Below are 16,157 nucleotides of genomic sequence, written 5' to 3' on the forward strand. Positions count from 1 at the left end.
CAGATGGTGGCGGCCCGCGCGGTGCGCAGCCGCAGAGAGTTCTGGGCGGCGCCGGCGAGGGGCGTGTGACGCAGCGGCCGTCGCTGCCATTTTAAGTTGTTTGTTCTCGCTCCCCTCCTCAAACGCGATTCTGCCCCGGACCCGGGAGGCGCCCGAGGCCGCCGCCGTTTCCGCAGCCTGCGGTTGGGGGGGAAACGAGGCTGTGCCACCGCGGACTCTCACCCTCCGCTTCGGCTTTGCCCCCTCCGGGTCTCCTCGACCTTCCTTCCTGAGAGCCGGAACCCGACCGTGGGGGAAGAAAGACTCGAGAGCAGATGCTTGAACTGAAATAACTTTATTTTGGGGGGTTTGCTTCGCTGACAGACCCCGTAGCGCAGGGCTCCCCTCCCCTTCCTCCCCTCCCCCTCCGCCGCCAGTACCAATCCCACCCCTCTTTCTCCTCGTTACTTCTCCTTTCTCTCGGTCTCTCTCTCTCTCTCTCTCCTCTCTCTCTTTCTCTCTCTCTCGCCGCCGCCGCCGCCTCCGCGTCCTTCCGTTCGCCGCCGCCCGGGGCGCCGAGCCAGACTATGGGTCCCAGGTGGGGGCTGAGCGGCGGCAGCAGCGCGGGCGGCCCGGTCACAGTGCGCACTGCAGCGGGGATGGAGGGGCTCAGTTGGCTGGTGGTTTTCTCTTGACATGGCTCCTGCCCGTGCTGCGAGCAGCGCCCCCGCCGCCGCCTCCTCTTCTGCCGCCGCCACCGCTCCGCCCGCAGGCTGCGGCTAGAGGGCCCGAACCCCGCCCGAGCGTCGGTCAGTGAGTCCCGGTCTGCGCGGGGACAGGGAGGGCATTTCCCCGTCACCCGCCCCCGTCCCAGCTGCCTCGGTTCCACCCCTCTGCCCCCTCGGGAAACCAACTAATGACCCCACCCTAAACTAGCCAAACTCGGGAAACATGGTCTGTTCAACGTGAGAGAGAGCGAGCGAGCTTAATCCGGGAACTTCAGGGCCTTTTTTTTTTTTTTTTTCGGGGGGGGGGGGGGGGGGGTGGGCGTACTTTAAAAAGTAATTCGTATTAACACAACTATTTTCTTTTTTTCCCACTGATCCATCCCATTTTCCCTCTCCCGCCTCCTCTACCCGGGCGGGAATTGTTTCCACGATGAAATGAGTGAAAACCCGAGTGATCCTGTGTCTCCCGTGGTGCGAGTGAGTCGCTGCCGCTGAAGGCAAAGGGTGGGGGTGGGACCTGGGGGGTGGAAGGCAGGTGGTCCCTGGGCGCTGCCTGGGATCTGTCTGGGAGAAGAGCCCACCGCCTTTGCCTCAGCAATGCTCGCAAGAAGATAAGTCGCGCTCCCCACGATCTTGAACGGGGCCAGATTCCTAGGGAAGGCTCCCTTGGGGAATGTAGGACTCATTGCAGGGCTGGGGGTGTTGGGATCCCGGGCATTAATCAGGCCCAGCCACAGAGCCGGAATAACTGTTATATCGTGTTATATACCCCCTTTCTCTCTGCCATCATGATTTTCCATGGCAGCAGCATTAGCAGTCGCCTGAGGGTGAAAATGTGGGTGATGGGGAAGTTGGTAATGACTCCGCTGTTTCTTCTCACGGCTCCTTTGGGCACCACCTGTCCGCCCCCGGTATACACTGTAGTTGATTGCAGGGAAACCCTGTACCTCTCCCCTTCCTTCTCTTCCGATTTTGCACTTTTCTCTTTGCTCACCACCAAGTGTAATCAATAACAAGCACTGGCAATACATAGCAATAGTGAGATCTGGAATAACTTAAGAATTGATTAGGTACTGCAGCCATGGGTCTGGCTGGGTAAAACCCAATTGGATATTTCGGTTTCCTTCACCTACCCTGTTTTGGTGTTTGGGGGGGGGTTGGGTTTTTCTTTCCCCCCCTTTATAATTTTTTCTTGTTTTGGTATTTGGAAAGCAGGGATCATTACACTCCCCCCCCCCCCCGTTCCTTATCATAATCCCTTCTCTAAAGAGGGGGAAAAATCCGGATGGATTTGAAGGATTGGACTGGTGTCAGCTGTGTTTTATTGCACACCTAAATCCTGATAATAGGCTTTTCATTTCCCCCCAAAGCCTTTATTTTGGCATTTAAGCCAAATGCGTTTTCCAAAAAGTTAGTTCCAAGTGTTTTCTCCTCTCTGTCTTTCCTTCCTCCCCTTCCTCTTTCCCCATAACCCCAAACGTTATTGTCCAAACATGACTGGACAGCAGCTTTTGTTTCTTGACCCTGTGATATGACAGTCTGCTAATATTGCCAGAAGGTGCAGTTTTTGGGTTACAGTCGTGATTTTAGCTATTCAATCATATTAGCAGGAAAAAAATGACTTGTTTCTGTTGTACTTGAGTCTTAAGAAAAAGTGCCCATAGTTTAGTGACAATTTCCAAAGGCTTTAGTACCACCTGTATTTCAAAATGGGGGACCCAAACTCCCGGAAGAAACAAGCTCTGAACAGACTACGTGCTCAGCTTAGAAAGAAAAAAGAATCTCTAGCTGACCAGTTTGACTTCAAGATGTATATTGCCTTTGTATTCAAGGAGAAGGTAATTTAAAATTCTTAATGTGAATTAGCACAAGTGATTTTTGTAAGTGTATATTAAGTTATTTGTTACCCTTAAATACCTGCGTGTTAGGTTAAAGAGTGGTTGACAGAAGTCTACGTATGTGCTTTCACTTCGACCCTTATGGGGAATTCTCTGCGGGAGCTGGTGCCGGGCCGGGTAACTCCCCGTAGAGGCTGGAGGACTTGTTGGTTTGGAAATACTCTAAAGCTTAGTAGGGTCTATTTTTAGTTAACCTGGGGGGAGCAACGTTGTAAAACTCGCATTTCTGTTTTACAATAAATTACATTTATGTAGAGTTACGTGGAGAACATTATTAATTGAAGGATTGTCTATAAAGCAGGACGTTTGAAAGTGGTAAATTAGAATCAAGATGTTTATGTGCTGAAACTAGTCTGTTCAACTTCTTGCTAAAGATACCTTTTCTCTTCATACATTTAATGGATTACAATACACTTTAATTTTTAGGAACAACTAAATACTGTAATGGTTAATTTGTGTTTAGAAATGCAATTTATTAAAATTCAAAAGGACCTAAAGACATTGAAATTTCAAGGGGGGGTGGTGAATGGAATCAGAATTAACTCCACGGTTAAATAGCAAACAACTGAGTTGTGAGTAGTCAAAGAGAACATTATAAAAGCAGTATTTATTTTTTTGCAACTTAAAATGGCCAGTTTCTTCAGTGATCTGTTTGACATGAGATTAGGTTATGAGTATAAGGAACTACCGCTTTAATTGTCGCACCGAAGTTGTGAGCTAATTTCAGACCAGAAATAGATTCTTAGTGTGGCATCTATTTAATATTTGGAAGTTTCCTGGGTATTTACCCCACTCTTAACTCTTGAAGAGTATTTGTACAGGCATACCGTGGTTTTATTGCTCTTCACTTTACTGTGCTTCGTGGGTATTTTGGTTTTTATAAATTGATGGTTTGCGGCAACCCTGGATTGAGTAAGTCTGTCCGCGCCATTTTCCAACAGCATCTGTGCACTTCATGCCTCTGTGTCACATTTGGGTAATTCTAGAAATACTTTAGGCTTTCTTTTAATCAATGTATTATGGTGATCTACAATCAGTTATTACTACTTGCTGAAAGCTCGGAGGATCGTTAACATTTTTTAGCAATATTTTTCAGTTGAGGTATGTACATTATTTTTTTAAGACATAATGTTTCTTGCACACTTAATAGACTACAGTGTAGTGTAAACATAATTTTTATACGCCCTGGGAAACCAAAAAATTAATTTGACATGCTTTGTTGTGATACTAGCTTTATAGCTGTGGTCAGGAACTGAACCCACGATATCTCCAAGGTATGCCTGTATTTAAGGATGCTCTTGGCTGCTGGAGTATATAGCATTGCAAAGTGATTTCAGAGTGGTTGTTTTGAAGTGATTATCACAAGATTGGGTAGTACTAGGGATTGACTTTTCCATTTTGTCTTTTTGTTAATATGTTGACTGCAGAATTGAGAAGATCAGATTTTAATTGAAGGTATTATAAGTTCAGTAGAACTAAATCCAAGATATACTTGGTGAGGTTAGTTCATTTAATATAGAAGATGCCCTGAGTTGTACCATCTAGTTCTTTAACACCATGAAAACCCATTTTTACTCTGAATGGACAGTACCCAGGCAATTGTCCTGAGTAGTTCATGAATTTTATAACCTAAATTGATGAGTGCTTGGTTACAAGTAAATTTGAAACTCAGTTTGGTCGTCTTTTAATTTTTTTTCTTGTTTCGTATATTGACACTTTTATGTAATACGTAAAAGTGGTAATGATACTTGACTCTTTTAAGGAGTTAAAAAACAGTAGTTTGTACAGCTTTGTTTTTAAACTGTTGAGATTTTAATTTAACTGTGTAGAATCAGTTAAATGAAAGTACATCAAGAGTAAATCACTTTTTTTTTTTTTTTTTTTTTTTTTTTTTTTTTTTTAGCATTAGGTGCGTCTAGTGTTCTATCTCTCACCATTTTTAAGAAATTTTAGTGTTTAAAATAAGTTACCTGTTCTGGATACTGTAAGAGCGTGCAGTAAAACATTCTTATTATAGCCTGTTTGTGTGTGGTAGGGGTAACGGGAGTGATGGGGGTTGGAGGAAGAACAGAAGGATCCACCTATTTGAAAATCTGGCATTTCATTATAAAAAATCACTTCAGTTAATACTAGAATAAGGATACATGACATTGTAATATGAACTGGGTGTTAAAAGACAATGTGCTACTATTGGTGGGTTAATACACTTTTTTTTTCCTTTTAGAAGAAAAAATCAGCACTTTTTGAAGTGTCTGAGGTTATACCAGTTATGACAAATAATTACGAAGAAAATATCCTGAAAGGTGTGCGAGATTCTAGCTATTCCTTGGAAAGTTCCATAGAGCTTTTACAGAAGGATGTGGTACAGCTCCATGCTCCTCGATACCAGTCTATGAGAAGGGTAAGTTCTGTTTGTCCTGATTTGGTAAGTTTTTACAAGTTAAACTTGCATTTTTTTCCCCCTAAGAATGAAGTTGACTTCAAATAAAACATGGATGACTTTTTGCGTGTGGTGTTATGCTGATAGCGGTGTGTATTATTGCCGTGAATAATGTTTTATGCTACTGTTTATTGGATTTTCTTCTTTGGGGAGAGAACTGACGTGCTCCTTATAAGTTAAAGTAGAAGGAATTACTGCTGTCAATCTTCTAAATTTCTGCAACTCTTTGGAAGTTATTTGAACAGGAGATCCCCACAATTCGTGGCGTGGGGGAAGGTTAGAAACAACCATGTACTGGTCTGAAAGGTTTACTGGCCTTTGAAAATTAATACGCTGGACTATGATAATAAGGAACAAGAATGGAGTAAATAGTTTTGTGTAAGTATATAATAAAAATACCAAGACAGCTTTGCTTATATATTAACTAGGTTCTGCTTTTGAAGAATGGGAATAAAAAATACTGGGACTTACCCAGAAAAATCAGCCTGAGTTGGAGTTTTCACCATGTGCTGATTAATCTAGGTCTTGATATGAGCGACATTGGACTGAGTATGTGGACTCTACAAGATAAAGATTAGAAGTAGGCCATGGGCTAGTCAGATTGGGTACTGTTCTATTCCTCTTACCTCTTAATACATAAAATGATACTTCACGCACCTTCTGTACTTGTAAAATGTTTCTGTAATCAAACCTGTAATTGGTGACATTCATTGCTTGTTACAACTTTGTTTCTTTGAAAGTAATTTTTTTTTTTTTGGTCATTTTATAGGATGTAATTGGCTGTACTCAGGAGATGGATTTCATTCTTTGGCCTCGGAATGATATTGAAAAAATTGTCTGTCTCCTGTTTTCTAGGTGGAAGGAATCTGATGAGCCTTTTAGGCCTGTTCAGGTATTTTATTCTAAGTGTGGTGTGCACTTAAGTGAGTAAATAGGGCCTAACTTAAATTTTTTGAGAATATGCGTTCTAATCAGTTTTAACTCATGAGTTGCTCTCGTCTGTTTGGATATTGTGATGCAAGAGGAGAAAGCATTTGGGTGACAGAATTTCTTGAGAATGAGAGGTGGTCCTAACTACTCCAGTGTGTCTTTGAAATAACGGCTAGAGAAAATCTTTGAGGATAGATTTACAGAGGGGCCCATGAATGAACTCAGGTGATCTCTCCTCTGAAATTGTACTCCCCAAATAGTATACCTAACCATCTGGTTCTCAAAGGAGTCTGATATAAGAAATCCTTTCCTAAAAGTAGATTTGTGTATAAAACTATACAAGAGAGGAGTAAATCTGGTAGTGGTGGTGAAGTAATCTTCCTGGACATCCCTGCTAACTTTTGGCTTGTCATTTGATGTACTAGTTTCTAGTGTTGAAGAGCATTTGCCCTTGAGGCAGTGATCCTAATTTTATGTATGGTAGCTTTATATGCATAGGAGAAAGTAAAGTAATCTCCCCTGAAATACCAATATGGTTACTTCTAGGTCAGGTATGGCCAAGTTTTATTCTACATATATGTAAATGTCATAAATACATCAATCATACTTATATCTATAATAAAAATAGCGAAAATTATGATTGAAAAAATTTTGCATTTATCCATTACTATGAATATCTTTATGGTGCTTTTGTGTATGAACAAATTGGTATACTCCCCCTGTCCCCATGGTAATGTTCTGCACAACAGCTCAAATTATCGTTCTTTTTCTAAGATTCATTTGACAGAAATAAGTTCTAAAGTTAACATACAGCCCTAAATGTGGGTAAAAGTATTGCGTATTCTTGTTTTCCTTTAATGGATGATACTAACTCACGTGGATGTGCTGGAGAATAGAAGTTTAATGTGACAAGCAGGAAGACCAGGAATGATGGGGCGTGTTTGTAGTTATCAGAGCATGTCTTACGCATCAGCTGTAACTGCTGTCCAGAAGCACTGGAAGGATTTTTTTTTTCATTCAGAATTTTTCACTGGGAAACTCTGGTTCACTTCTCCCTGTATTTTTAAAAATTTCCAATTCTCTTCTCTTTTCCTCTGAGACCTTATTTGGGATAGTTGTGTTAAAATAGTCTTGTCTCAAGTCAAGCACTACTTTTTCAAATAATGGTGTTTGAGAGTTGTGCTAGGCTGTCTCCTGAATATATACATTTAATCTTCATCCTTACAATAACGATGCAGACAGGAGCCTCCTTTTGCCAAGGAAGACGCTGAGGCAGTTGGAGATTAGCTAAACAGCCCAAGGTCATGCAGTTAAGTGGCAGTCAAGACGTAAATCCTGTAAAGCTTATGCTCAGAATTTGCTACTCTGTACTGTGGGAAGTGCCCTGTATTATAAAAACCTAATATTATGGACTGAGTGTAAGCACTATATAGGGTAGAGGTGGACTGAGTATAAGCACTATATAGGACAGAGGTAAGTTTAGAGTTCAGCTGCGGGAAACAAGTTAATACTGTAAAGATGAACTTACTTCCCCTGTAATTTAAAGTAAATTAGTATCCTGAATGAGAGGTCATAAATATAAATAATTTAGTTCTTGAGGTAAATGAAAGAAGGAAAGATAAACTTTAATTTGAAAACTTTGTTTTTTTGATTCTTTGACTCTTGAAGCACTTTAACTTTTTTTTTTTTTTTTTTTTTTTTGAGAGAGAGACCAGGCGTCAGTGGGGGGAGGGGCAGAGAGCAAGGGAGTTACAGATTCTGAAGCAGGCTCCAGGCTCCGAGCTGTCAGCAGAGCCAGATGCAGGGCTCAAACTCGAGGACTGCGAGATCATGACCTGAGCCGAAGTTAGACACCCAACTGACTGAGCCACCCAGGCGCCCCTTGAAGCACTTTAAAGTTTGAATAGTAATGAGATTTAGTAGGAACCAGAGTAAAGGTTGTTTTTCATTAACAAGTTCCTACTATATTCAAAGTACTAGGAGGTACACGTTAAAATCTCTCTTCTTTCCTCTTTGTCCCTAAATGCTCTTGCTGCGTTAGTTCTTCATCACACTGTTCAAATATTTTGTTACTTCTCAGCATTGCTTTCATGCTGCTTATTAGGGTTTTCTTTTTGGTGGGGACTATTCCTTCCTTCCCAAACCTTTATGTATTCAATAGGATAGAATTGAAATGCCACAGAAACATAGAAGCCCTTTTCAGTCTCACTGAAATCTCTTTTCAGTGTGATGTTCTACTGGCCTCTTCTAGTCTCTCCCTGGTATTTGCCATACTGGAATACTTGAAGCTTTCTTACTTGAACAGTTTTTTTGTTTTTTTGTTTTTTTTTTAAGTTTTTTAATAATTGTTTATTTTTGAGAGAGAGAGGCAGAGTGCATGCAGGGAGGGCAGAAAGAGAGAGGGAGACACAGAATCCAAAGCAGGCTCCAGGCTCTGAGCTGTCAGCACAGAGCCCGATGCGGAGCTCAAAGTCACTGGAGCTCAAAGTCACTATCCGTGAGATCATGACCTGAGGCCAAGTTGGATGCGCAACTGACTGAGCCAGCCGGGTGCCCCACTTGCTTGAATAGTATTTTAATTTTGACACATTTGTGCTTAATGTTGGCCCTGTTTCCTGGAATGGCATTTTCCAAATTACCTCTTCTTAGCGCTTTCCCGGGGAAAATTACTGTCCTCTTTCAAGGCCCAATCCACAATCATTTGCTAATACTGCCTACAGAACCTGCTGTGTTAATTATTTCTCCCTTCTTCACGTAGCACTCTGAAGATAGGAACTCAGTTTAGGGTTTTACAGATAACCTCAGCTTATTCTAGGAAAGATTTGAAGCAAGTTAGGTTTTATATTTGCATGTGCATGTCCTTTTGAGCCGTGTCAGAGCCTTAGTAGCCTTATTTTCATATTCATAAATATTTGAATTTGTGCAGAGATACAGTCGAATATCCTTTTTCTATGTACCAGTGTGGGGGTAGCATATCATTTTGTGTTATGGCTTATAAGAGAAGCTAGGCAGTCAAATTCTAGATCGCAGGAACTGGTTTTTCCTTGTCAGTGTTTCTTGCTGTCTTGACATAAGAAGATAAAAGTTGAGTCAAATGGACTAACAGTCTTTCTTAAAATAATTGAACATTACATAAATAAAGAGATCTTTAAGATTCCTCTGCTTTTTGAATTCTCCATTAGCCTGGTTGTTTCACCCAGCACTTAGTGTCTCCACGGACGTTTTGTGGGAGGATGGACTTGATTTTCCTCATGTTAAAAGAGTAAAAGGATGTTCTGATTTGAGAATACTTCTTCCTAACTTAAAGTTTTTTTTAATCTGAAAAACCCCACATGAAAAACATCTTTAAAATTTTGAGGGGTTCATAACATCCTCAAATCCATCTATGTTAGGACTGGATACCTTTCAGGTGTGGGCTTTATGTATCATTTAATCCCCTTAACTGTCCTGATGGGTTAGAACCTGAGATGAAACTGAAGTTTAGAAAAGTTAGGGGATATGTACAAGGTCACGTAAGTAGTGACATGTACTGCTGAGATTGGAATACATCTCTTCGTAAAAGCTATCTGTACTGTGTTCTTTATAATAAAAAGGAGGGAGGTGTCATTTGGCTTATTTAAGCATTACGTTGGGGGACACCAAATATGTTGGAAGTCTTGAGCCACGTAGGTTTGAAAATCTAGTTTTATAGAATTTGGCCTAAAATCATTGAGAATGAGGATCTAGTCACCCTGATGCAGTGTTTTTCTTGAAGGTCAAATTCTGTAATGGAGTGCTATTCACTAGAACTTTCTGTGATAAAGGCAATGCTGTATATTTCAACAGACTGTTCAGAATGGTGGCCACTGGCCACATGTGATTATTGAGTATTTGAGATGTGGCTAGTGTTAGCGAAGGACTGAATTTTAAAATGCATTTAATATGTTAAACTTGAGTAGGCACCGTTGGCTACTGCATTGGATGGCACAACTCGATGCCTATGGATGCGGTAGATGTTTCAAGTAGGGTAACGTCTTTGTACTTACATGTAAATGTGTTTCTTAATTAGGCCAAATTTGAGTTTCATCACGGTGACTATGAAAAACAGTTTCTGCATGTACTGAGCCGCAAGGACAAGACTGGAATTGTTGTCAACAATCCTAACCAGTCAGTGTTTCTCTTCATTGACAGACAGCACTTGCAGGTAAGCATTTTTTAATTTTAATTTTTTTTTCCCTGACTGCCTGCCTGCCTGCCTGCCTGCCTGCCTTCCTTCCACTTAACTCCTCATTTAAAAAGCTTATTCGTTAGGGGTGCCTGGGTGGCTCATTTGGTTAAGTGTCCAACTCTTGGTTTTGGCTCAGGTCATGATCTCACGGTTTTGTGAGTTTGAGCCATGTGGAGCCCGCTTGGGATTCTCTGTCTCCCTCTCTCTCTCTGCCCTTTCCCCAATCATGCTCTCTCTCTCAAAATAAATAAACTAAAAAAAAAAAAAACAAAAACTTGTTAGCAAAAGATTTTTTAAAAATGTTTATTTTTGAGAATGAGTGCAAGCGGGGTAGGGACAGAAGGAGGGGGGACAGAGGATCCAAAGAAGTCTCTGCACTGATAGCAGAGAGCATGATGTGGGGCTCGAACTCACAAATGGGGAGATCCAACTGAGCCACCCAGGCACCCAGCAAATTATTTTTCCATATGCGTTAATTAATTCTGTTTTGCCACTTAAAAACTGCATTATTTTTGAAGTTATTTAAAAATCAAAAGATACCCTGGGCCTCACCCTAGAATAGTGGTTCCCAAGCTTTGCTGCATATTAGAACTGCCTGAGAGCTTTTAAAAGTCATGATTCTAGTAAACTCCAGTGAACTTAAAACAGCGTGGTTTTTTTGTTTTTAAATTTTTTTTTTTTAATTTTTTTTTTTTTTTAACGTTTATTTATTTTTGAGACAGAGACAGAGCATGAACGGGGAAGGGTCAGAGAGAGGGAGGCACAGAATCCGAAACAGGCTCCAGGCTCTGAGCTGTCAGCACAGAGCCCGACGCGGGGCTCGAACTCACGCACCGCGAGATCGTGACCTGAGCCGGTCGGCCGCTCAACCGACTGAGCCACCCAGGCGCCCCTGTTTTTAAATTTTAACATTTATTTATTTTCAAGGGATAGAGAGAGACAGAGCATGAGTGGGGGAGGGGGAGACAGAGAGAGAGAGACAGAGTCCGAAGCAAGCTCCAGGCTCTGAGCTGTTTTGTTAGCACAGAGCCCAACGCGGGGCTTGAACTCACAAACTGCGAGACCATGACCTGAGCTGAAGTCGGAAGCTCAACCGACTGAGCCACTCGGGCGCCCCAAAACAGTGTTTTAAGAAACCCTGCTGTAGAGCTTTTCTAAGTAAAGTACGGTCAACAGATCATAGCAGATTCTTAAATATGTGGACTGTCAGGCCCTACCCCAATCCTACTTGATCAGAATCTATGTTTTGAACAAAATCTTCAGGTGGTTAGTAACACAGATTATGTTTTGAGACGCTCTAGCCTTAGATCTTATAAATAAAAATCTGGAGGCTTCTAGGTGGCTCAGTCGGTTTAACGTCCGACTTCGGCTCAGGTCATGATCTCACAGTTTGCGAGTTGGAGCCCCACATCGGGCTCTGTACTGACAGCTCTGAGCATGGAGCCTGCTTGGGATTCTGTCTCCCTCTCTCTCTGCCCTTCCCCTGCTCACGCTCTGTCTCAAAAATAAATAAACTTAATTAAAAAGATTATTTTTTAAAAAATCTGAAGGGATAAAGTACATCTGTATTTAAAAGATCCAAATGTGTTTTAAATAAGTACTTTCAATTTAAGTGATGCAGGTATTCCAGATTCTTTTTTATTCTGTAGAACGTTGTTTATCTCATCAACCTAAACCTGAGTATCATCACTTAGAATTTATAACATGTTTTGTTATTAACCTTTAAAAATAGCATCGCTTTAATTACCATTCATTCAACAAATGAATGCCTACTACTATGTGCCAGGTGCTGTGCAACAACGAACCCATTAGACAGAAATTCTGTCATCAGGGACTCCCACTGCATGGTAGGGGAGGCCCAGCAGCAGAGAAGTACAGTATGCAACTCACTTGTGATGAGTGCTAAGAGAAGATGGTGCGGGGTACGTAAGCCATTGGGTCGGAATTCTTAAATGGTGTCACCAGAGAAGGCCTCACCGGGAAGGTGATTTAGAAAGTATTTATGATACTAGTTATGCATTGTAGAACATCGTTTATTTTTACTAGAGAGTATGACAGTAAAAACATGAAGGTGAATCATACTGCTACCTTCAAGGAACTGAAGACTCCTTAGGAAGATTATATGTTGACTTTGTATCTTGTAAGAACATTTTAAAACACATATGGTATTATAGATACAAGTAAGAACTGTGGGAAGAAATTTAATTTCAGTGGAGGCATTTCATAAAACTAACAAAAAACATACGACTTGGGTGGGTTTTGGGGTTTTCTTTTCTGTTTCATCTTTACCTTAGCTCTCCTATGGTGGATATTTTGAAGTTGCCTTAGTTTTCCTTTTTAATTACTTGTAGTGTACTTTCATTTGAGTAACTTACTTAGATAATACTGGATAGCAGGCTGTTGACTTCTATTATGGAATCCACAATAGAGATTGAGAGAGTGTAAGCTGGGGAGAGGGCCAGAGGGAGGGAGAGAGAATCTTAAGCAGGTTTCACACTCAGCCCAGAATCCTACGCAGCGCTCAGTGTCACAACCCTGGGATCATGGCCTGAGTGGAAATCAAAAGTCAGACACTCAACTGACTGAGCCACCCAGACACCCCAATTATCACGCAAATGTACAGGTCAATAATACTATATGGAAACGGCTAGTGGCTTGAAGGAGTAACGTTGCTAAATAAGTAGGAAATCGTCTTCTGTTTTATATCAAAGTCAGATGTTTATGCTTTATGAAGCAAATAGCTTGAATCCTTTTAATGAAAAGAAAGTTGTAAGCTTGTCAGCTAAGTTCATGTTGTAGGTAGGGTGACCAGCAGTCTGTCTGTCTGTCTGGAATGCCCTGATTTTTGCATTGAAAGTCCCAAGTCCTAGGAACCTTAATTGTGGGCAGTGCGATGGCTGGTGTCAACCCTGACTGTAGATGCATCTGGTCTCCAGCGCTCTTAGGTGCATCTTTCACTCCGGTCATTACTGGTCTTCCTGACCCGGAGATGTGTTGCCATACCTGCCCTGTCAAGAGGATCGAGGGACCCAACAGGGTGGCCGACGCAGGGTGCGTTACTTACCAGCCTCAAGGAGCCGTACAGGCATGAGCTCACGTCATCCTCCCCACAGTCCTGGGAGGCGTAGGTCTTCTTACTCCCATTTTAGAGGCGAGGAAATCAGGAAACTAAAGAACTTGATCACAGTCATCTAGCAGAGATCGTATGTCCTTCATCGTAATGCAAGATGTATGGAAAGAGCTAGACCAAATGATAATTTTGGAGGGGAATGTGGTAGAGAGGCACGTGCCTGGAATCTGGGTTCTAATCCACATGCAGCCACTGACTGGCTATGAAATCTTGGACAGGTAACTTCTGTGAGTGTGTTTTTTTGTTAAATTGAATAAACGATATTCATAAGGTTGTTGTAGCATTTAAAGTGAAAAAATAGCACCTGGGTGGCTCAGTTGGTTAAGTGTCTGTTGGTTTTGGCTCAGGTCATGATCTCGTGGTTTCCTGAGTTCGATCCCCACGTCAGGCACTGTGCTGGCAGTGTGAAGCCTGCTTGGGATTCTCTCTCTCTCCCTCTCTCTCTCTGCCCCTCCTAACTCATGCTCTCTCTCAAAATAAATAACCTTAAGAAATTTCTTTAAAGTAAAAAAATATATGTGCATTATGTGGTTTATTTATATGTAGAGACTGCTTTTTTTAAAGGTGCTGAAGTGAAAAGAACTTTGAAGGCGGGCAGTTCAAGGGTTTTAGATTCCGTCTTCCGTTTACTGGCAGTGGTGATCTGTGAAAGCACCTAGCACACTTGCCATAAGCTAGATGTTAAATGGTGACCTTTTTTTTTTTTTAATGTTTTGTTTTTTGAGAGAGAGCTGGGGAGGGTCAGAGAACATGTTGGGGGGTGGGTGGGGAGAGGATCCCAAGCAGGATCTGCATGGTCAGCACAGAGCCCGATGCAGGTTTTGAACTCACAAACCGGAGAGATCATGTCCTGAACTGAAATCGAGAGTTGGACACTGAACTGACTGAGTCACCCAGGTGTCCCCAAGTAACTACTTTCTAAAAATAATACTTAGAGTTTTATTTTTCTGGTAATATTTTTGCTTTCTTCCAGTCCTTTACCCCTGGTTATGCTTCATTCTTTCTTTTTTCTATTTTTTCAAATCTTTGCCCTCACTTCTATGACACTTTTGTTGTCCTTGTATATACAGACATGACTTCAAACTTCTGTTAAGATCTGTCTCTATGGCCTTTAACCTTATTTTCCTTTAGCAAGTTGTCCAAGTTGACTTTTCTGACTTCAGTTTTTTGTTTGAATAAACTCTCTAAATGTTTGTTTAGTTTATAATCATGCTTATTCTTTCTGTATTTTATATGGCAAGGTTGTGTCTTCCTAACTAGACTGTGGTCCCTGTGGGTACAGACTATAATCTGTTCCCTTGATCTGTGTGCTTTATTGCTGTGTGTAAGTGCTTGATAGAATTATGGGAGATTGACTTCATGTGACACTTGATGGGTTATGTAAAGGTCGTCTTTATTAAGATTAAAATGATTCCCCTTGCAGACTCCGAAAAACAAAGCTACAATCTTCAAGTTATGCAGCATCTGCCTCTACCTGCCGCAGGAACAGCTTACGCACTGGGCGGTTGGCACCATAGAGGACCACCTCCGTCCTTACATGCCGGAGTAGGGGACTGACCAGCAGAGCGAAAAGGATCAGGGAGCGCAGCAGCATTTTGTTTCCTTGTTTTCTTACACTTTATTCTTTCAGAGTTTAAAGAAAATGGACTCATGCACAGAACACTATGCATTTTGAAACGTGTTCATCCTGGATTTTTTTTTTTTTTTTTTTAATTATTTGTGTCTCAGAACTTAAAAAAAATTAGGTGTCTTCTGCACGGACTGTGTGAAAGAAGATGCTTTGCATATTTGCTGCACTGCATCAGCATTCTGCTAAAAATGTGAAGTGAAAGGACAGTTGTACACTGAAATGCTTAAATGTATCTGAAAGCACAAGGTGATACTCTTTTTTGATGGTCTTTCCATTTATGCTGGTTTTTGCCTCTCTGACATCTGTCATCAGTATTTAGAGGGTGAGAAGGGAATGTAAAAGGTATACATAACATTGAAACAAACGGAATAGCTTTGCCGTAATCACCGTCGTTCCAGAGCACTGTCAGATTCATTCTAATGACCACAAGTGGTTGTTTAAAAAAAAAAAAAAAAAAAATACAACCACGGGGAAGAAATCTTTTAAGAAAAAAAAAAGCATCTCATTGTAGGCATTCTTGCCTCATGTTTTACTGGGCCATGTTTGTTTCCTGGTACTCATAAATAAATGTATGTATTTTATTTCCAGATCTCTTTCCCCAAGTTGTTGTTATAAAAGAGTATTCTGCTGAATGTGGATACAGTTCTACACATTAAAGCAGATCTGGAGTCTGAAGTAGCTAACGCAGCTGTAAAACTGAGAAATCCATGCATAGCTGCAGAAATCATGATAGGGAGAGGACTTTCCTTTTTGGTTTTTGTTTTTTGGTTTTAAAGAGAAGAGGTTTTTATTACAAAGAAAATGCAGTGAATTGTGCAGAAATACTGGTTTCTACACCATCCTAAAAGAAAACTTAGGAGGGTTTCTTGGAATAGAAAAAAGTTACTAAAGTTGGCATCTTAAATTGCTAAAAAAAAAAAACAAAAAAACAAAAAAACAACAAAACATTGAGTGTCAAAGCTCTAAAAGCAGAACTCATTTTGTGCAATGAACATAAGGAAAGACTACTGTATAGTTTTTTGTTTTTTCTTTTTAATGAAGAAAAGCTTTGCTTAAGGGTTGCATACTTTTATGGAGTAAATCTGAATGATCCTACTCCTTTGGAGTAAAACTTAGTGCTTACTGGTTTCCAAATGTATTTAGCTTCTGGTTGGAATTTGAAAAAAATGAAAACCTAAATAAAATAGGTGAAAGTTCCCTGACTATTCAGGTGAA

At 41.1% G+C, this 16,157-nt stretch overlaps 1 protein-coding gene across 2 annotated transcripts; it reads left to right on the forward strand.

Moving 5' to 3' along the window:
* The first annotated feature begins 89 nt into the window (after nucleotides 1-89).
* CB2H6orf62 (chromosome B2 C6orf62 homolog) lies at nucleotides 90-15,887 on the forward strand. Of its 2 annotated transcripts, none has more exons than XM_049654780.1 (5): nucleotides 90-1,184; nucleotides 4,830-5,006; nucleotides 5,815-5,937; nucleotides 10,024-10,158; nucleotides 14,736-15,887. In XM_049654780.1, the coding sequence occupies exons 1-5, from the start codon at nucleotides 1,143-1,145 to the stop codon at nucleotides 14,859-14,861; spliced, it is 603 nt and encodes a 200-aa protein (XP_049510737.1). In that variant the 5' UTR covers nucleotides 90-1,142; the 3' UTR covers nucleotides 14,862-15,887. The 2 variants fall into 2 exon arrangements, with proteins under 2 accessions (XP_049510737.1, XP_049510736.1); XM_049654779.1 differs by having other exon boundaries at nucleotides 91-2,545.
* Nucleotides 15,888-16,157: the final 270 nt, after the last annotated feature.

Source organism: Panthera uncia (assembly GCF_023721935.1).
Source record: "Panthera uncia isolate 11264 chromosome B2 unlocalized genomic scaffold, Puncia_PCG_1.0 HiC_scaffold_25, whole genome shotgun sequence".
Classification (NCBI taxonomy): Eukaryota; Metazoa; Chordata; class Mammalia; order Carnivora; family Felidae; genus Panthera; species Panthera uncia.